At 46.9% G+C, this 22780-nt stretch overlaps 1 protein-coding gene across 1 annotated transcript in view; it reads right to left on the bottom strand.

Moving 5' to 3' along the window:
• Positions 1 to 22780, bottom strand: part of LOC115314054 (uncharacterized MFS-type transporter C09D4.1) — a 158076-nt gene that overhangs the window by 45460 nt on the left and 89836 nt on the right. Inside the window, exons 2-6 of the mRNA XM_040219063.3 lie at positions 15978 to 16040; positions 14105 to 14481; positions 11077 to 11241; positions 6280 to 6421; positions 2653 to 2787 (exon numbers count right to left, since the gene is read on the bottom strand). Of these exons, the coding sequence (XP_040074997.1) occupies positions 2653 to 2787; positions 6280 to 6421; positions 11077 to 11241; positions 14105 to 14481; positions 15978 to 16011 (853 nt within the window). The 5' untranslated portion in view covers positions 16012 to 16040. The remainder of the gene's footprint in view (positions 1 to 2652; positions 2788 to 6279; positions 6422 to 11076; positions 11242 to 14104; positions 14482 to 15977; positions 16041 to 22780) is intronic.

Genomic DNA, 22780 nt, shown 5'->3' with positions numbered 1-22780 from the left:
CCCACCTCCAAACATTACTGTTAGATTGGGGTATAGTTCGAACGTCCAAGGCTGTTCATAAGCGAAGACTGATCAAAACGTTGCTCCTCAAGCTGCAGATGAGCCAAGACCTCAAGATCAACCTCTTAGGTGCCCTCCATATACTTAAAGCTGCATGGGAGAATGTAAAGCAGGAAATGATTGCCAACTGCTTTTGGCACACTGGGTTTGTCGTCGGCACCGAGGAAGTGTCCGAGAGAGATGGAGCTACTGACGATTTTGAAGAACCTGCGCTCAACGAAACGTGGACGGAATTTTCACATTTTGAGGGTGCTGTACCCGAGGGCATGATCATCAACGATTTTGTCGGTGATGATGAAGAGGCAGGAACCACAGCCGAACTAGCCGACATGGAAATCGCCGCAGAGGTCACCCACGAGCTGGCTCCAGAGGAGGTGGCTACTGCACCTGGCCCTTCAAACGCCGAGGACCTCGTCCCTCTCCCGACTTTCGGCAAAGCTGTGGACGCTTTGGCGCTTTTATGCCGCTATGCAGCGCAATAAACGCTAGTGGTCTGGTGCTGGTGGACTGCTTGGAGACCATGGAACGGGCCGTAATAAGATATGCGGTCAACTCCATGAAGCAGTCTACGATGCGGCAGTTTTCTTCGCTGGAATAAAGAGTTCACCCTAATACTTCTTGTGAGTACCTAGCCATTTTTGCCGCTAGCTTTTTAGGAATTAAATCGCGCTACGCTTTGGCGTGTTTTTGGTGCGATTTTGTATGCCAAATTTCGGTCATTACCAGTTATTTCATGGTAATCGCACTGTTCAATATAACGAAATTCGACTGTAGTGTTTTTCTCTCAGATGGCCAAAAAGGGCTGAAAACCTGCGTAAGTGATATACATGGTGTTTGTTTTTAGTGGGACTGGAATTTTATATAAAAAGAACTAGAGTGAAGGTTCTTTTAGTTCTGGGGCTAAGTTTGTACTCATTGGAACCGCTAGAAAAGAGCAAAAATGAGTCAGTTAGCTAGTTGATTAACTAAAATGATTCAGGTAGCTTTTTTAAATTTTAATTTTGGGGGTGCATAATGTAGTTGGAGAACTGACACTTGACGTCATTATGGTCTAGCCACGAGATGAAATCTTGATTAAAAACGTTTGTAGTGGGCACTATGGGGCAGAAAATGGTGCCCTTGTATGTGGCTTCTAGTCAAAACGAAGCGAGCAAAGAGCATCCATGACAACAATCCCTCCATTCTGTACCGGCTCCACAACCCACAAGTCCGCGCCGCAGGCCACAGGGGGCACTAGAATAAGACTCTATTCTAGTGCCCCCCCCCCCCCCCCCCCTGGGGGACCACTAGAATAGAGACAAATTTTTTACTTGACATAGCTGTCAAGTAAAAATACACCAAAACAAATTTTGTTTTATTCTAAATTCCGGTCTTTCTCAAAACACAGCAGTATAAACCGTACAAAGAACTTTTTAGGAGCAGAAAGGCAAGGAAGGCCAACCAATCTGGCTATGATTTTCAGCATAGCGACTTCGTGCTCTCAGCATTAATCTGCCAAGCCCTCACAGCTTCAGTTCTAAACTCCACCTTCTGCTATGCACTACAATCTGGGTTTTGGCCAGCAGCCACAAAATGGCTCTACGACTCTAATGATTACAAAATTTGTTGCTGCTGAATTAACTGACAGCTCCTCTCAATGTGAAGTTGAAAAGTCAAAGGCATAAAAATTGGCAAAAATCTTCATACAATTTGGCCTTGCTTTGATGTTCTTTACTGTTCTAACAAGGGGTCTAATTTAGGGTTACAAAATATGAGCTACAAGTGATGCCTTCTAGGTAAAAAAAAAAGAATCCCCAAATGTGTCACAAAACCTCGTTTAAAGACGTCTTTTTTAATTATTTGTTCCCTGTGATGTACTGCACATAAAATGTAGGAATAACATACCACATTATAGTGTTCTATCATAAGTTCACTATGTAAGAATAAGCACTGTAATGCTGCACATTCCTAGTACTGGTCTTGAATGTTTCAGACCAGGACCCATACTCCTGCTGAGGAAAAGCCACTGCTTCAGTTTACGCTAAACAGGATGTTTCAAGGAACAAACGACTAAACATAACATCAGATAAGTCATATAAGAGCGCTCATGTAGGGAACATCTTATCCCAAAAACAATGAATGGCACAACAAACGCTCACTGTAAAACAAGAGGTATACCACACGCAAGAGCACCTAGTCTCTAACGTGCTGCCACATAAACGTCCAGGTGGCAAGTTTGAGATCTTGACGTTCGCATAACAGGTGCAGTTTTGCAAACAAATAATTGTGTGTTTTTCTTGACAACCGAAGTTATTCAGCCGTAATCAGCGTCTGGTGTCTAACCTGCAAATGAGAAATTCGGCCAGTGCAGTACCACTGTTAGCCTGGGGTCTTTATTGTGCAACACGCAGTCATGACACACGACTGCACATTGGTACGATGCCTGTCTGGATTGAAACAGCCAGGAGTCGAAATTGAGCTCAGAATCCCTGGGATCTGCAGTGTAAGCCTTTGCTCCATGCGCTTTGAGCAGTGGTGCATTTATGCACTCGGCCACCCATCCCTCTAACGAATGCTGCAATGAAACGAAATGTTTTAGAGTTGAACACCCACCGTAGGTGACCAAAAGCAGGACGTAGTTCCAGTTCCGAAGCAGGTTGGCCATCGAGCGCCAATAACCGGCGGTCTCCCCTTCCTCCCGGCTCACCTGGGCGCGGCTCGGTGGGCGCGGGGGTCGTTCGCGGATGCCTGCATGGAAAACAGAACAGGATGACCGACTGCTTTTGAAAGGACAGTGACACGGTATGCTTAGAGCCACTAAACATGTTATGTTTCAAAGTAACGCCAGCAGCCATCTTGGCTTTTTTTTGTCATTGTTGCCAGCCATCCAAAATATTACCTGAAATTGCAGGAAACACTTTTGCACCCTCCAGAAATGCTGAAACACTCGGCAGCAGAGAAAGATAATGTCGCCCATGTCTTCCGACACGGTATCTAAAGCTTAGGAAGGTGCATTTCCAAACCGTAACCTTGCCAACTGCGGCCACCCTACATAAGCACCTAAATGGCGGCACCTACGAGGCAATCGGGGAATAGAGTGCCAAAACTTTAGGTATGCTAACTATCTTAAGCAAGGCAAGTGTTCCGCTGAGTGCCAAGTCAAGAACTGTCTTGCTTGGAGAGTTCAGATTAAAGTCACCCATGCAAGTAAAAGCACTGTAAAAGTAAAAGCACTGATCGGCAACTTGCTTTTGAACAAAGCCTAAACACTGTAAATGAGCAAGCAATTGGTGCCCCAGAAAAAAATAATTGAAAAAAAAAAAAAAAAAAGAATGGGCACTTGTTAGATTCAAGAGCAGAAAAGGCTGAAGATACACCTAAGCACTTCTTATGAGTTGTGAATGCGAAAGCATGCACATCATTCTTCTGCTTCCTTATTTTGTCTGCGGCATATTTGCATCGAAGGAAGAACATGCTCTCTCCTTGCTGCTCTGACCTTGGACGCTTCGTGTTATCGGCGCGCTGACGGCGCGGACACGCAGCGCCATGGGGTGGCAGTCGTTGAAACTGACGTGCAGTGGCCAATGAAAGCCTCGTTCCTTGAAACTGGGACGCGCAACAGCCAATGGGACCAAAGCCGAAATCCATCAGCTTCACTCTGCTCCTTTGGGATCAGGGAAACTAAATGCCGTTTGTCTAGTCTTTTTGCGTGGTTTTATAGCTGAGAGCCGGCTTCACTTGGAGAAAGGATTTAAAGTGGCGTTTGGCGCGGCTTCAAAGCTGATGACGTCGGTTCGCTCCATGGGACAGTTAATGCTTTCGCATTAAAAGCAAAAGGGGCACATGGCACGGTAGGCCCTTGTTTGATCCAATAACATGATGTAGGAGCAATTCAACGGCTTCACATAACTTTTTATGTTTAAAGGAGATGCACTGTTCCTGTCAAGCCTGCTTGGCACCCCAGCCCTCACGTTAAGCTTTACCACTTAGCACCGACGCACACGCATGAAGCTTGACTGCTTTGCACGAAACACCCGAAGCAGAGGAGCACCTCAGTCAGCTTAGTGGGCTCAGATGTTAGCTGGGATTGGCACTTGCTATGTCCCTTGTCTATATTTCATATGTGTCAAAAACAGGTGTGGCCGCTTGTCGCGACGGGGGTACATGCTCAGTATTTTATGGTGATTACGTCTCTGCAGAATACAATCTAAGCTCGTTATAACAGACCTTGACTTTGACCAAGTTTTTGGTCTATTGTAAAGGGAGTATGTTGTATGCAGATATGAAGTTGAGTCAATGGTATGTAGAGGAAAACCAACTGAACTTCACAAATCGGTATGTTATATCCAAATATATGTTGTAACCAGGTCTGTTGTAATAAGCTAGACTGTATGCGGACAGTCAATAAATCACTGCAATTGACAAAAGAAGCAAATAGATTAATGAAACGAAGTTGCCCCTTTGCTGTACTAGCATCGCAAAGGCCATGATAGCAAAATGTAATGTGTTAATGTGAGGAAACTGGGTAGACGTGTGGAGACTCGTACTAGCGTCGCAAAGGCCGTGGTAACACAAAATGTAATGTGTTAGTGTGGGGAAACTGTGCAGACATGTGGAGACTGGATGGCATGAAGCGGAGTCTTGCAAAGTAAGCGCGTGAGTGCTCCGTGGATGTCTTACTTGTGGGTGGAACCTTCTGTGGTTGCAGTGTAAATGCAACCTTCTCAGAGCCTGTTGGAGTTTGAGATGCAGCAGACGGAGTGTGCAGAAAAGGGACAATTGAAATGCAGCACCGCCGAGCAAAGCCCTAGCACAAGGTTGCAGCAAAAGAGAACCAAGCACTCAAACAATACCTCAACCCGTTAAGGTAAAGTGAGCGTCTGCTTTCTTTGCTTTTCTTTTCTGCAGCTCTCTCTTGCACTCTTTCTCCATGAAAGTCCAGTGCATGCTCATTACACGGAGCACAGAACCGCTGAATGCCTGAACACGTGATTGTTTATCCCCACCAGAAGTATAATGAAGGCACTCGAGGAAGAGGTTCGGCTGGCACTGGTGGCCGATCAGTGGAGCCGAGCGCTGCGAGTGTTTAGTCTGGTAGTCGGCCGGTCGACCTCCCTTGCTGGCACCTAACTGGATATGGTTAAGTGCCAGCCATATAACACATTCTGTGTTAAAAAAGATATCTATATGTCACGGTACCTACGGCCGTATGCGTGCTCCATGCGAAAGTAGACGTATAAGTGTCATTCATAAATGGTGCATCCATTACTCGAATAATCACAGTGCATAACGGCAATTATTGCATAAGCGCAGCATTGAACAATTCTGAAGATAATAGGTAGCCTGATCTGAAACGTGACCTTGTTTCATTCCCGACTGTTGGAAAAAAACAAGTTACCATACAGTCTGTTGTGGGTGAAGAGAAGCGGAACAAACCCCACCAATAAAGCTTTCCGTTCGCCAAGATTGGTGCTTTCCTCCTCTCCACTCGCCTCCTCTCCAGTGTTCACTCTGCTAAAGTGGAAAGAGTGGAGGGCTTCGTGGAAGGAGCTTCTCCCAGTTTTTTAACCTGCAACAGACTATAAAGGCCTGTTCACACTCTTGCGACTTCTTAGAGCTGAGTGCCTTGAAACCTCTTACGAGAAGACACACTGGCGCCACCTATTGAGTAGCCGTGTAAACTTAGCGGTCCGGCATATTTTCTACTTCTCTCGCGCATTATCTTTTCTTTCTTGGCTCGAAAAACTCTTGCCTACTTTATAAACGAGCCTTTCTTATAGGTATTACGCGCATTTGATCTCGGAAATCCCGCAGAACCTTCGCTCTTGTGAAATGCAATTCCAGGGTCACCGCATAGACGCCGCCAGAATGACACTGTGTTCCCTAGTCCTAAGAAATCTTAAGAGGTTTCAACAGGTCTCGTCTCTCTTGGTCGCACTCTGTTGCAAGAGTGTGAACGGGTCTTAAGGCTAATAGAATCACTGTAAAGTGAGAATAGCAGGGACAAGATTCAGTTGTCCCGCCCCCAGCGCGAGCTTCCTACCTTCGACAACACTTTAAACTCTCGTGCACTTGGGGCGTGCGTGCACAGCCAAAGCAAAACAAAAGGCAGGGAGCATGTGCTGGAGGCCGGGCATTTGAAAGACACACCCTGCCACTCTCACTATTGTGCAGATTTACAAATACTGTTGTGTAACAAGGGCTCCGCCCCTCCGTAGCGCTGTAGTCTCGGCATCTCACCAATGACAATGGCTGCCAGCACGATGGTGCTGAAGATGGCCACAGCATAGCACAGCCGACTCAGACCTTGGCCAAGCTCCTCTATGTTCTCGCTGTCCATGACCATGTGCGGAGGGACGAGGAATCCAAGTGCGATGCCCAGCTGTGTGCCAGGTAGAGAAACCAAATCAGTGAAACAGCAACAATGTTTTACAATGCTTACAATTACAATTTTACGATATATCTTGCCTAAGTTTTTGAATACGCTTCTATGTGATCACTTGAATGATATGTCTTCTTCTATCCTTAGGAACACTTTTCTATCATTTGTCTGCACTTCTCATTTTGTCTGTACTATTCATTTTTTTATATTTCATTTTTACCGCAACTACGCTTCCAACTTGTAAGGGTGGCGAGGCCCGTCAAGGAGTGGATGACACTGTTTTTTTCTCACCATCCTCAGTTTGTGTTTCAAGCTGAAATAAACGCTGATTGATTGATTGAATTCAATCCTTTTTCGTAGAGATGCGTGGATAGTGACATTTCCCTGTCTTACACATTTTATGTTTTCTGTTACTTTTTTCTTCAGCAATAGCTGTTTTGGGCTCTTCTCCCCTTTGCCAAATCGGAATCATGTAAAACGATAGCAACGACGGACGTCCATTTGAGGACGTCCATCGCTGATATTGTCATGTGACTTGCAACGTCAAAGTCAAGTGAAGTCATTATGTGATGAAAGGTCATAATGTTATGAGACGTCACTGTGTTATGCGATACTAGTGTTGGGCAACATACTCAACAAAAGATTTTAAGATATGTTACCAAAAGCCTGGCTCATAAATTATGAGACATCACGTGCCACCTGAGTGTGACGTCCCGTGACACTCTAGTATCATGCAGACTTGGGCCTATCTCAATTACTCTACTCAAGATACTGCATTTTTAATACTTTTGGTAGTAAAGTTTCAAGCTTGCAATCGGACATTGATTTTTACATGATCCCTATTCCTATTCCTATTCCCCAAAAAATATTTGAGTGACAAATGTTTTCAAAGATTGAAAAATGCATTCAAGTAAACGAGTACAAGATAGTGAGAAATGTAATTAAGTTAAAGTAGCAAATATTTTCGATCAAATGTGCTTTGCAAAATACCGAATTACTACCAAAAGTATTAAAAATACAGTATCTTAAGCAAAGTAATTGAGATAGGCCCAAGTCTACATGATAGTAGGGTCCCAAGCAGCACAGAGTTGGCCAAGCATGGTCCTTTGGCCAGTGGCCAGACAGTGGCAAGAGCTTGGCCGATGACTGGCATTTCCCTGGCTATTGGCCAAAGGCCACTGGCCATCAGCCATTGGCCAAGCATTGGCCAATGAATGGCCATTCTTTGGCCACTGGCCACAAAACCATCCCCAGCCATTGGCCATTGCTTGGCCAAAATCCGTGCTGCTTGGGGTGTCGCGTGACCTCACACTCATACGACGTCACGGTGTCACGTGATGTCCACATGTAATGTGATATCAGAATGTCCCATGATATCAGAGTCACGTGACATCATAACGTCAAGAACGTCACAGTCGCGTGACGTCAATGTCATGTGACGTCACGGTCACATGACATCGAATTGTAACTATACGTCACCATCTCATAAGACACCTTGATGTCAACCAACGTCACAATGTAGGGCGCTCGTCACTTGAGCACACTGTCACAAGGAAATGCAACACACACGAGCAATATGAAACAGAAATGCATGGACCACGTGGACCACATGACGTCATGCGCTATGATGACATTGCAATTTCATGTGACGACAAAATTTGCCGTGACGTGTGGTTCACAGGGTTAACACACTGCCGTTTCGGTGTGCTGGGGTGTGTTGCACATCCCTGTAGCCGCTTAACACACTGTAACACTGTCGCCATATTTTGGGCAGAGCTAAGATACTTCGAAGTAGTGTATTACTAAACTGAAGGTTTTGCGGTATTTGCGACATCACATTTATACATTAGAGATCAGAAACAGTCAATTATAACTAGGCTTCCGTTTGTTTTAGAGCGCAGCTCTTAGGTGCCCATTTCCCGCTTGAGCAGCGTTGCCGTCGGTGTCGGCGTAACCTTGAGGTCACGTGACTCCCCACCCACCCGCCCCCTGAGGTCACGTGACCCCCCGTGACGTCACGGGGGTCACGTGACCTCACGGGGCCACGTGACCTTAGGGGGGCCATGGGGGATTGAAGGATGAGGAGGGCAGGAGGAGGAGGAAGGGGGAGGGAAGGATAAATAGCAGGCAGGATGGAGAAATGAGGAGGATGGAGGAAGGGTATAAGGAGAGGTATACTTTCCCCCTCAGCACCCTTCCCTCCTCCTCAAGAGCTGCGCTCTAATTCGGCGTTACAGGGAGTTGTAAACGGCTTTCTTTTTTTTTAGTTTATTTTTCATAGAGCTCAAAAAAGAGTTTTTCCATTTTTCATTTTTTTTTTTTTTTTTAGTTTTATTTTGTTAGATTTTTAATTTTCCGAAATTCTAAGTTTATGTTTGCTGTGTTTCCCAATTTTCAAAAATAAAAATAAATAATATTGGGGCGGAAACGTTTGCTAAATTCAAGGGAAAGCACTTGTATCGAATAATATTTCTTTAGCTGGACTTGATGTTGACGCTCTCTCCACTTGCAATGCTAATCTGTCCCACGACAAAACTTGTAAACATGCGTTGCTTCAAGAAATGTCGATACCTCAAAATCCCCAAACTTCGGGAGGTATACTTCGTTTCTCCTGAAGTCCAGATGCAGCCGACGCTACGAGCTGATGGGACCAATCAGACAGCGTCAAAAGTGCACCATCATGGTGCTAGTCATGTTTCTGTACGTTCATCGCTGAAAAACCCATAAATGAAAAAGGCCTAGCGACTAGCGCTTTGACACTGCTTGATTGGTCTTATTACCTTGTAGCGTTGGCTGCATCCGGACTTGAGCTGAAATGAAGTATGGTTGCGAGAAGCTAGTTTTTATACCATCCTATTCTACCACAACTGTGCAAGGTAGAGTGGTAGAGGGTGTAATATAGAAGTTTAAACTGCCCACCCTCCCCCTGAAAAAAATCTCTATAGTTCATAGCTTTCACTGTTACTAAAACACAGCCCCTCCTCCCTCTAAGAAGCACAAATAGTTTAATTCAAAGTGGAAATCAAAATGGAGGCTTTTGTCCTGTCCCGGAAGTAGAATGACCCATTGTATTGGCTTCTGGACGAACCCCGACGAGGTAAATGGCAAGACCTTTCTGGTCAATGATCCTAAATTTGAAAGGAGGCTGGGGTGGCATTCTCGGAACCATTGAACCTGTGCACTGACCAAAGTTTATTGTAGAATATATTCTTTTTTCCTCCTTTTTAAAACGCAGCTCTTAGGCGCCCGTTTCCAGCTTAAGCGGCGTCGGCGTCGCCGTCGGCGTAACTGCACGGTGCATTATGGGTAAATTTTCCCGAAGGAACCCGAGGTCCTCCCGAGGTCCTCCCGAAGGAACCCGAGGTCCTTCGGAAGGACCTCGGTTCCTTCGGGAGGACCTCGGAAGGACCTCGGGTTCCTTCGGGAGGGCCTCGGGAGGACCTCGGGCTCCTTCGGGAGGACCTCGGGAGGACCTCGGGTTCCTTCGGGAGGACCTAGGGGGGTCACGTGACGATGACGTCATCAGTGACGATGACGATGCGGATGCCGATGACGTCATCCGTGACGTCACTGATGACGTCATCAGTGACGATGACGATGGCGAAGCGGATGCCAATGACTTCATCAGCATCCGCATCGTCATCGTCATCATCACTGATGACGTCATCGTCACGTGACCCCCCCAGGACCTCGGGTTCCTTCGGGAGGACCTCGGAAGCACCTCGGGTTCCTTCGGGAGGACCTCGGGAGGACCTCGGGTTCCTTCGGGAGGACCTCGGGAGGACCTCGGGAGGACCTCGGGTTCCTTCGGGAGGACCTCGGAAGGACCTCGGGTTCCTTCGGGAGGATCTCGGAAGGACCTCGGGCTCCTTTGGGAGGACCTCGGGCTCCTTCGGGAGGACCTCGGGAGGACCTCGGGAGGACCTCGGGTTCCTTCGGGAGGACATAGGGGGGGGTCACGTGACAATGACGTCATCAGTGATGATGACGATGACGATGCCGATGACGTCATCAGTGACATCACTGATGACGTCATCAGTCATGATGATGATGGCGATGCGGATGCCAATGACATAATCGGCATCTGCATCGTCATCGTCATCACCACTGATGATGTCATCGTCACGTGACCCCCCAGGTCACGTGACCCCTTCCCCCGAGGTCACATGGTCTCCAGGTCACGTGACCCCCCCCTTCCGAGGTCAACTGATCCCCCAGTACCCTTCCCTCCTCCTCCTCAAGAGCTGCGCTCAAATTCGGCGTTACAGGGAGTTGTAAACGGCTTTCATTTTTTTTTTTTTTTTGCTTTGGCACACCAAAATTACAAGTTTGTCGAACAAATTCGAATCGACAAGAATTTTACTGGCGGGTGTTTTCCCAAGTTCTACGGATTTATTCAAGAACACGGAATCCTACTCGTAACAATGATGGAATTATAACGAGCCCACGGTAAAAAAACTATGCGTAAACAATTATGAAAAATTATATCTGTGCAAGAAATGCTCCACGTCCACCCAACAGATGGTGCCGATGTGCCAGTATGTTAAGCGGTTACAAGAAATCCCAATGCACTCGGTCTCGGTGTAACTCGAACATGTGAACCAGCCTCTAGAGCAAAGGAAATGCGGTGCCGCCAAGCGGACAACGACCGGCACCTGGTTTCCGAAGACGCCGACGGCGCATGCGCGGGACACTTCCTCAGCGCTGAACCAGACAGCCGCCAGTCTGGGTGGGATACTGAGGATGAAGATCTGTGAGCCAGCCACTATGGTCTGCCCGACCAGGCACAACGTAAACCGATCCGGATGAACGCTCAGCACCTGCACAGTCACGGAAAAATATTTAAGCCTTATTAGAAAAAAAAAATTTCCTAAACAATAACAAAAAATGAATATGCGACATCAGACCCTATGTTTTATTTGTGAATGGGAAGCAGAACTGTTACATTAACACAATCACATTCTGTTCCCCTTTTTTGTAAATGCCCGACGCCTGCGCCCGCCTCTCCGCTGCGAACGAGTCATTTTCCCTGCATACACAGCTGCAGCCGGGGAAAGCAGTAAACCAAGAAAACCGCTACTTGCAGAACATATGCAAAGTCGTACAACCTCTCCATTCATTGGAAAGTAGTTTCATTGTTATAGCTCTTACACACAAAAGCCTCTAGTGCAAGTTTTCCAAACACCGGAAGAAAACGGACGATGGCAGCCGTCAATCGGTGGTCACGCATAATGAAATAAGCATGCTCGCGCGGTTCAACACGCGGCATCCGGTGCTATAGCCGTGGACAACTTTAAGCGGCATTTACGACGAGAGGAGTGAGCGTGCGCAGCTTTAATCGGCGTTCATGCACGCGCTCCCATGCCTTTTACACAGCCACGAAAGGTGTTCACGAGCATACCTCCAAGGAGTAGCGCGAACTGCGCGAACTTCATTCCTTGCGGAACGACCGCTCCGCAAATGTCGCTTTCCCGCAGCACAGCAGTGCGCTGTGGGAAGCGCACTCAACGGAGCTAACAACCAGCGCAACTTTTCGAAAGCTTTCCACTTGTTCTTTTGGACCGCGCGGCTTCTGGCTACCCGGATCAACACCGCCGCCTTCAATCGGTTGTTTTGGATCAGCGGCGCAGATCCACTCTGTCAAATTCAACGTACGCAGCCAAAAGCCGATCCGTGACACCTGAGAGGCCGGGGGAAGCTACACGTGCTCTGCGGACATATCAATGGTCTGTCTGTTATCGCATGACCCTCCCCCCCCCCCCCCCTTTTCTTTTCGGCGTGAGAACCTGATCACGTGGTGCAAGGCTGACGGTTGACTGGTACAAGGTACACGTAGTTTCAACCGCCCGGTTAGCTTAGCTCTCGAATATGGAGTGTACCGCAGTCGGGTACAAGTTTAAAATGCGCCAAACCAACATCGCCACGTACCAGTCACGGCGTCAAACAAACAGCTCCTCCGACCAATCAGGAACATCAGTAGCCAACAAGAGTTATATGAGGTCAGCGCGACGTGCGCCTCAGAAAGAGCATTCCAATATTCGCCTTCTGCGAGCTGCCTGCCATCTTTGTCTACTCGACTGTGGAACGTTATCTGAGCATGCACAGGACCTCTCTTTTGCAAACTATCAGAGGAAGCACGTGCGTCCGAATCCCCGTGACTCGGCATTTTCGCTTTGGCTGATGAGCGCTGGAAAGTTATAGAGGGGTGTCCCCAACCCGGGTGAAGCCTTTAAAGTGAGCGCATAAATCGGCTTGGTAACGTATCGCGCTACGATCTACCACTTAGGCACCTGAAGGTGGTGCAAGCATGCATAAAATTTTCAAAACACAAACTTACCTAAGAAAAGTTAAGAAATATAAAACTAACATGCCTTTTTTTATTTTTATTTTTGCAGCAGCAGCAGCATTAGTTTGTTAACTGCGCACCCACTGACTGGAGTAACAACCGAGAGATGGCGGCAGCGAACCCGGAGGCTTACTAAGGCCAGTCTGCTACGGCTTACGGCAGCCCAGCAGCCACCCGGTCGCGCCAAAAGCATACAACCTTTGCGAATCAAACGGTGCGCGCTTTTTCGGCGCAATAATGGTCAGTGCATTATTTCTTTTTCGTTCCCAATAAAACAGATTAGATGAACACAAAACAAACAAAACCAATGGTTCAGTTACATTTAGTCAGCTTTCGGTGCAACCGGGCGGCTAATACCACAATGTGCGTGGTTAGCAGACAACCAAAAGAACCTGTTTTTTTGTGTGTGTTTTACTTTTTTATTTTAATAAGTTTGTTCTTTGAAATTTTGGTGCGATGCTTCCAGCACCTTCGAGCATTTCTGCGGTGAATCGTAGCGCGATTCGTTATCAAGCTGATTTATGCGGTCACTTTAAAACATTACGACGCGGCGGTGACAAACCACACTTCCTAGGAAACAAGGCCCTGGTGCTTTGCCATCTGCCTCACCTATTGGAGACAAACGCGTTGCACCGTTTGGACACGAGTGCTGCGTGAGAGTTCGGCTGGAATTCGTGTCGTCCTTGATTGAACACGAGTCTCCGCCCGGAGTCCTTACTGACTGAACACGAATCCTCGTCGCTGTGAGCAAGTACAGTGACCTTGACCTAAATCGCTGGGTGAACTTTATTGCGTATACAAGCACCACCAAAGTTGTGCATGACGGGCTACGCGCTTGAGCAATAAATGGCAAAGTGTCGCAGCGAACGCAATGCGTTGCCACACATGCGGTGCATTGCCGAAAACGCGGTGCGTTGCCGGCAGAGAAATTGAGGAAGAGGGGGAGACGCCAGCTCGGGTTGGAAGGATTAAGGGGAAGACGGAAAGGCTAGCTACCTTTGTGTCTGCTCACTGATCGAACGCAATGAAATGCCAAAAGCCCGCGTTGATGCTCCTGTTCGCTCCGATCGGAGGGAGACGGTGGGTCAAGGGCAGCTAGCCTTTGCGTCTACCCCCTAATCGATCCAATCAGAGCTCAGTGCTCTGACGCTCCCAATGCTCTCTCATCTCCTCCTCTCACTCAATTTCTCTAAGTATAAGAGAGCGCTCGAAAACGGTTCCGCGTCGCCGTCAGACACGGCAGGTCAAAAAGGGCACCCGCGTTCGCATGTGGGGCGAAGCGTCGTGTGCACCCAAAGGCAAAGCCTGCGGCACGATCGAACGTTGGCGGTGCCTACTTTGACCCAGGATCCGGCGCAGGTGCCCAGGGCGCCGAGTATAATGACGAAGCGCAGGCCCCGTCGGTCGAGCAGCCAGGCGGCCGGGAAGATGAGCGGCACGTAGGTGACCATGTACACTATGGCCGTCCAGTTGACGGACGCCTCGTCGACGGCATAGTAGCGCGCCACCAGGTTGGCGACGATCGAGTACTCGATCCACTGGAAGGCGTTGGACAGCGAGTACAGGCAGAACAGGGCCAGCTGCACGAAGCGCATCGGGTACAGCTGCGTGGCGCCGGACAGCTCGGACGAGGAGCCGCCGCCGGACGCCGCCGCTAGGGGAGACAGGGGCGACTCGGGGCTGCAGGGGTCCCCGCAGTCCCCGTCCGGGGGCGCTGCAACACGAAAACAGTACGGTAAAGAAAACGTGGCTGTGTTTCTGCGGTGCTTCGCAGCAGACTACGTCGAAATACGATGGCGTCGCTTGTCCTTTAGGAAGGCAATACGTGTATGGCTGATAAAATTGCAACGAACCCTAACCGGGTAACTAAGCTTTAAATGTCCGTACAGTGGTGAACAATGTGCCCGAAAGCACTCCATTTGTCCTTTGGCTGTGACTGTGGTCTCCACAATTCACATTACCTCTCGATTTGTCCGGAACCTGAACTTGGGTGTTCCAGCAGTTATAGTTCGGACGTTCCCAATGGCTGGCAGGTGCTCCAAATAAGCATGATGGGCCTTCTCATATCTTATGACTGTAGATTTTTATTTAAAAAAAGGCGGGGCGCATCGCCGCTTCTGTTCAGGTGCCTTTTTTTTTTTTTTTTTTTTTTCCAGTTAGCTCCTTCCTCTTGCGAGAACGGCAAATAATAGCTATCGCTTCTAAGTCACTTGGCACAGTGGTTGAGCATCGGGTTCAGAATCTTCATGTCCCCATGTTTGATTCTCTTCGGGGAACGTTCGGAATTACGTTCCTCGTTCTAAGTTTATGCACTTATCCCTCCCCCGTGCAAGCGTTTCGTGTTACAGAATAATAGATTCCGGGGGAGGTTACAGAAAGAAATGCTATCACATTTAAAATTAATACACTCTAATCGTACGGTTGAAGTCGCGAGAGACAGAATATGCAGCGCGTTTCGAGCTGCGATCTGTGCATCCCAAAATTTAGAGGAGAATTTAATTTATGTATGATTACGCATCAATTCAGGTTTTCCAAGTAAATCATATGTAATAGGGAAATTATGTGGTACACGCTTGCGTTACACCTGTTGGGCTTTTTTTAAATAAAATTTTAGTCCCAAACACTTTCTATGTAAAATAACACGTGCGCGCCATGCCTTTCTCACTCTCACCGTCTCACCCACTCACTCACCCTCACACCCTCACCCACTCACTCACCCTCACACCCTCACCCACCCACTCACTCACTCACCCATTCACCCACTCACTCACTCACTCACTCACTCACCCATTCACTCACCCACTCACTCACCCACAGAAGACCTGCGAAAGGGTCACCCCAAAGTAGTGACAATAAAAAAAAAATCCCCGTGTCGCGATTATAATTGATAACCTTCAAGACGCTCAGAATATGTGGCAAATGAGATGCATGGGCACATGTTTTGTGTGTTCCCAGCTCATACAGGCAAAATGTCACGTGGCATCACACGCACGTTACGTTATTGCGTCACGAGAAAATGTCATCCGACCCTTTGACATCATCACGTCTCTCAAACCCTATGAGCATATGGGCTATGGCTTGTGTAAATTGTGACACTGGAATCTGACGCAACGCTTTTCTTGCGAGCATGAGCGAGTCAACATGTAGTGTTCACAAGCGGGAAGTGTTTTCGACCAGTAACTTAAGCGAGTGATTTTAAGTGGAGCTTACCGTGCGCTTTGGTTTTGTACCCGTTCTTCTCCATCCTGTCGGCGAGGTCGATCGTCCACACAGCTGCGGCAGAAAAAGAAAATGAGAGCAATGAACATATGTGAAACACCCGTCTGCCGTGACGCAAAGAAAAAGAAATTGCCGTCGTAGACATCCTGTCAAATGTAGTTGAAGTGTAATAACACTTTATTTTTTATTTTTTTTAGCGAGCAGCATTTTGTTATTGGATTGGCATACAATGTAACACATCGACGAGAAGTCTTTGCTGCGTCGCGCGATGACAGCGCAGCAGAGGTTGGATGCACAATTTCTCCACGGGGCGCGGTGCCGCCGGGGACGAGATACGCTCCGATAGCAAACCGAAACTTAAAAACCCGTAGAATTTGTGCAGTTTTTTAGAAAGCCGTAAAATGCTTCGCGTGCCTTCTATCGTTCTGCAGTTTGTTGATTTAGTGTCTTTTGATGATGCTGAGCAATTTTCCAATTGAAACCATGCCCTTAAACACAATATTAAAAAAAGTTAATTACGCGAAAATAATTAAGAACTTAATTATCTTGAACTTTTATAGTTTTCCTAAATGGGCCCCTGGCCCAGAACCAAAACGGCGGAAGCCTTTTTTTTTTTTTTTTTTTCTTTGCAACGCGTAGTTTTCGGACTATCGGATTTATCCACCTTTCGTGAAACACCCTGTATATGCACGGCATAAACTAGACTGGCACATTGTGGTGTTTCAGCGCACGATCAAAATAGGAGCAAGTTGAGACGACGCCTATATAGATTCAAATATTATTGTGCATTTCACCGGCAGAAAATCTGTAGCTATACACTTCGTTCCATATCAAGTACGAGCGCGGAGCCAAAGTTAGTTGCAATACACACTGACGCGAAGAGTAAAAGCGCAGTCTTCGCGCTTGCTTAGATAAATTAATAGACGGTAACACACGCCTAGAGAACAAAACCAAAATGACATGGTATAGCGCTTTCCCAGAAACGTCAATGGCCCCAATGGCTCGCTGCGTTAATAGCGCTCGGATTTACATAGTTACGGAGTAATTTAAATGCTGCTTGTCTACCTCGGGCGCCCGATCGTCGAGAGCAAATGACTTTTCGATTTGTTAAGCACAATTAGGGACCCTGTGTATATATTCACTTTTTTTTTTTAATAAATACACGAGACACATGGAAAGTGTATGTCACTTTCACGCTGACGCATTGAAAACACATCGGTCAAAACAACACAACAACTCTTCCCCCAAGCTTACCGGTCGTGATATCGTGCGAAGCACACCGCCCGGTCATCAAGATGCGCGGAGACATCGTAGCCCAAGGAAATCGACTGACCCACCAAATCGGGTCTGACAAAGATGGGATCGTTCAGCAGGAACAGCTATGCTGCAACCAATCAGCTGGAGTGAATCGGCCCATCCAACTATTCAGCTCACACGTTGGAGAAGGCACACACGCCTCACGTAGACAAGAAGACTTCTCAGTCTCCTCGCTGACAAACCAAACGTCTCCCCGACTGTACTCACAAAGACGTCGAAACCGAGACGCTCACATTCCCGGAGGCGGCGCTTATCGCAAACGCATAATCCTGGATTGCGCGTTACAGCTCGTCTTCGCGAATTCTTTCTGACACGTAACGTAATGTCGCGTGTAACACTTGGGATACCGTGATTCGTATAGCGGTGTGCGTGAACCCCTCGCGTCGTTATCGCGGTCGCGCGTCAAACGTTTTATGGGGCGATTTGCAGTATGCACCGTCCGCGCTTCCAGCGTGGCACGCCGACGAGCGACGCTGGAAAAATACCGACCACACAGAGAACAGGGGAAAAACACCGACCGCCGCCTCCAACGTTAGGAGAAGACGAACCTGTAGATAGCAGTCGCTTGTTTCCACATAGTTATCGCTATCAGAAAACTTGTAGCTATTAATTCAGTTAGGTGTTACGAGTTGCTAAGACCGCCGATAGGACGTTGGGCGTAGGTCGTCCTCTCACTCCGATAACGATATCAGATAAGAATACGGTAATGAGAATCCTTTAGAATACGTATAGTCAGCGCTTCCTGCTAGCGATAAAGACTTTCCAGGGCGAAAATGATAGGAAAAGTGGAGAGAGGTACCAGTACATGATAAAAAGAACTGTCTATATATATTTTTTTTTTTTTTTGCGAGAAAAATGTACGTATGATTTGTTCTGGATTGCTACATGCAACCGTCGACCGCCAATTGGATGTTTTCATGTATGGTTTTCTCACCCTGATAAGAATATCAGATAACGATACGGTTGAGTAATAAGAACGATTAAGAAATTATGGCACGTCTTGTAGCGAGTAATTTCGCAGGCACGATCGGGAGCGTATCTTACTGGTGATTAAAAACTTGCCGAAGCTACAAAAATAAAAAGGCGCAATAAAGCTGAATATATAAAATAAAGTCTCTAGAGGAAAACACATTTCTTGTATTATTCAGTAGTGTCGGGGAAAAAAATACGACGAAATATATAGTTTCACTTCGTAAAGCAACTCCTTGGGGGAGCTTCCGACCGGCTAAAGTTCGAAACGTTGACTCCGGAAGACAAGACGAAACTTCTTCGCCACGAAGGCGGTAAAATAAAAGTGCTTCAAAAAGCTGTGACCAAAAATTAACGGCACAGAAACAAAACAAAACAAGCAAAAATGTCAAGACAATTAAAAGGGTCCCGAAGTTCCGGATATATAGTTTCGATCTAACGAAAGAAGGAGGAGATGACTGCGCTGGGACGTCGGAACGCTGAGATCTGGTTGGAATGATTTGTGGGGACGCAAAGCACGCTGTCCTTGTCTCCCTCGCTGTTCGAACGCGCACGACAGATACCGGTCGCCAGCGTTCGAACGCGTTCCGACGATTGACTAGGGACAAAGACAGCTAGCGTTGCATCTACCCACTAATAATTGCAACCAGAGCTATGTTTTGCGACGTCCTCCTCTTCCTCAGGTTCCACCTGTATATTGCGTTCTTCGCATGTCTAGACAGCGGGCATTTAGTCGAGCACCAATCGGTTGTTTAATATGTATCCGCGCTGTAGATGCGACATTTACCCCGGGCGATGAGACACCCTGGGGTATGTAACGTGAAACACGCATTAGGAACACACATTGGTACAATACTCACGTAGAAATGGGCAGGGGCGCGGGTCGAACCCCCCTTACCAAAATTCTTATTTTTTTTTTATTAGTTTCAGTGTCATACTATGTGAGTTTTAGTAGATAGTCCCGCTACCTACGATAACGGTACCCCACGACGAAACGAAGCATGCGCAAAGGTGTCGTTATCGGAGTTATCGGAAGGATATATGCTAAAACGTCATGTTGCAGTGATGTGACTACTGCGCCATTTGCGCCGCACTGCGACAAAGTGCTTACCCTGATACACCCTACGACATTTCGCGAAAATGTGATGAATTTTCGCCAACATTGCGCCAAAAATATTGTTTCATTTTATTTATATACTGAAAATATAATAGTTGGGGCCCCGCTACACGGCCGGATCGTTACGGTCAGACTTGTACACGTTACTGAAAAATAATAAGGAATTACATTTACAATTACTCAAGGCTGAATTGTAATTTATTACAATTACAATTACCCTCGCATAAAAGTAACTGACCGTTACTCCAAAAAGTAATCCGTTACTTTCGTGGCGTTACTTTCAACATTATTGTCCTCAAGTAAGAAACAAAGGGAAGGGGGTTATTCAAGTTCTTATTGTTGCAAGCTGTTCCATTTAATGACCCTGAGTATTTTGAGCAACAGCTGGCACTCGAAAGTCTCGCCAGACATTTTGGGTCATTTCTTACTCAATATGTCGACTGCTACGCTGAACACCCACTGAACTGAGGCACTGGATGGGACTGCCATATTGTTCCTGATGAATGCTTTATGGTCTGCATTGAGCTTCTTCAGCGAAGCAGTGGAAGTACTATTTACCTCGAAGATAGAACAAAGCTTTGTCGTTGCAGCTGTTGCTTGATAAAAGAGAGTTTCAGTAAATCGTTCCGATTCCTCCGATGCCCCCGATAACAATATGATGCATGCGCAAAGGCGGTGGCGGTGTATCGGGTATCGTTATCGGAGTCATCGGACCGATCTACTAAAATTCTCCGTTGTCTAAATCGCAAAGCTGTGGAAGTCATCATGTCATCTAGCCAAAACTAGAATAAGAACTGATTTATGTCCATCTTACTATACCTCCATATATTGCCAGGCAATAGCAAAACATAGTTGTAACAGTAAGGTGATAATTAAATAATAAATAAGGTTTGGCTCCATATTCTTTTTCCTTTGGTTATGAAGAGGTCGAGCCTCGGTTGAGACGTTGGTGAATACAAACAAAGCTCCTAGTATATAAATATAAGTACTAAAAAAAAGGACACTCATAACAACTTAGAGCGTCGGTTAAAACAAGGTAATGTAAACGCACGTTTGCCGTGTGTACCTTTTTGGTGCCGTTCAAAACCGCGTGGAGCACGAACCGACTGCAGTTTACTCCGGTGTTCTCCAGATAGACGTCCGCTGATGCCACGGGCAGCGAAGGGCAGAGTACTAAGTAAGCCGCGCTATGGCCCCACTCACGAGTTTCACTCACCCGTCAAGCACTGAATATCAAGTCTACGTCCGCCACCATTATGTTTTATTCGTAAAAATATCTGTTCGAGATGAGATGCGTCCTGCTAGGGCAAAACAGAAAAAAGAAAGAAAGAAAGACTATTACCATTTTCCAAGTGCTCGCAAAAAGCTGACTCATAAAAGGGTGACTGAGATGCAGATAACCAGGCTGGAATTCACAAATAAAGAGGACCAACCCTAGAGGTTAAGTAGCTTTTAAAACGGCGTCAAATAATGTGAAAGATGCAGAAAAATATACATCCTGTTTTCTAAGAGAAGATGATAAGTGTGCAGCGACGAACGAGGATGCTTGCGGCAATAACACCTTCACATATTATCACATCTCTTCTAGTGGATTTTAGGGCAGACGGAGCGTTGTCTCTTGTTGTGACATTAGGAAAATGGTCGTAGTCCCTATAACCGAGAAGGGCATTGTTAATTTTTTTTGTCCACTTACCACCTCGAGCTTCTCGAAGAGGCACACAATCACTTGTGTCCTCCTCTCCCAGTTTTCGATCGCAAAGAAAAAACAAAGGGACTAAAAAAAGCGGATATAACTTGCCCCCTCCCTCCTTTTTCTTTTTTATTTTTTTGTAGAAATGTTTATTTGGATTTTTTTAATTGCAAAACAAAAAAGGCATTGCGGAACTGAAGAGTGCCAAGCCTCCCTTTGCGCTGGTCAATTCGCGTGTCAGTGTCACTGCGCTCGACTTTACCAAATTAAAAACAACCCTATCTTAACAAAGGAAGGGGGGGGGGGGGGGGGGGGGTTGGTCCTGAAAAAAAAAATGTAACGGATTACAAGGAATCCGTTACGTAAAAAATGTAACGGAATTACTTTAAAATTACTCTAGAAAATATGTAATTATTCCGTTACTAAATTACTGATAATTGTAAGGGATTACAAGTAATTTCGTTACTTGTAACGGATTACGTACAAGTCTGGTTACGGTAGACTCGTTCGAATCTTCGGCACTTTCGATCATCAGCTCAAATCACGTACAACTGCATGTCATCCCTGTATCAAACATTGCTTGCGATGGAGGCTCGGGCGAGTTGACTATTAGCCCCGAGAAGATGAAGTGGCACCACCTGGCGGCTCCTTGTGAGGTAGTAGTACCATATATCACGTGACCGCTTCTGCGCTTCCTTGGTAGCATGTAGGTTGAGGTGTATCGTTCACAATTCATGGGGGTGGCGCGTGACAGTTAATACTGTCGCTGTACCTCTCGTCAAAATTAAGCTGAAGCAGCGCGACAACAGTGGCGTCGCGGCCTACGGAACAAGACCCAGTGGCCCAGTTTCGTATCATCGTACTGAAAACAATCAAGTCGGTCATCGTCGTGACTTTGAAGGCTCGTCAAGCAATCAGACAGATCGGTCAGAAACAGACAGTCAGACAGCTGTCCAAAACAGACAGAGCAAACAGAAATCGATCGCGACGAGCATGCGTTGAACTTGTCATTCCGATCGCCAGCCTTTTTCGCAGTTTGCTCGCGGGGTTTACAGAGAGACACGAAAAATAAAACATACGTACCCCATGATGCGAGGGTAATCCATAGCGTGTTTATTTAATCTTGACATCGAAGAAAGCAGCAAATATAATTGACGAGAGTGTCACTGCGACGAGAGCATCCGCCACCAGTGCCGCACAACACTCCGAAAATGACGAGGCGACGACGAAGATACAAGACGAACCTTCTAACCGGAAGATCTAGGTCAAGGTTCAAGCTATTCCTACGGAATGGGTCCACACAAAAACAAAACAAACAAAAAACGGGTCTCGCGAACTTATCTATTTAACGAGGCCGCTGGTCGCAGGCAGCGAGTGACGAGCACCTTGTTAGGCCTATACCGAACCACCTGTGGCTTGGCCTTTCCACCGACTTGAGCTGGCGCCGAAGTCGTTGGGATTGTTGTCGTTGCTTCCGAAACGCGTGAATCGAGCGTTTCCTTCTGTTTGCTGCTTGAAGTCGGGAAGCGCGCGAAGAGCACGTGGAAGTATGCTCGTCGGTCTCCACGGCGAAGTACCCGGGCGGTGTTGGCGGCCATGAAGCTATCGTGTAGGATTCCATCGTAACTTACACGTACCCTCCGATCGTTTCGTTTGGTGTATTCGAATTTGTGATTTTAGGTTTCGTTCTACGCACGTTTT

The sequence above is a fragment of the Ixodes scapularis genome, unplaced genomic scaffold, assembly GCF_016920785.2.
Source record: "Ixodes scapularis isolate PalLabHiFi unplaced genomic scaffold, ASM1692078v2 PGA_scaffold5__190_contigs__length_132052651, whole genome shotgun sequence".
In the NCBI taxonomy this organism is placed as follows: Eukaryota; Metazoa; Arthropoda; class Arachnida; order Ixodida; family Ixodidae; genus Ixodes; species Ixodes scapularis.
The sequence above is the reverse complement of the archived record's forward strand: the minus strand, read 5'-3'. Positions and strand labels throughout refer to the sequence as shown.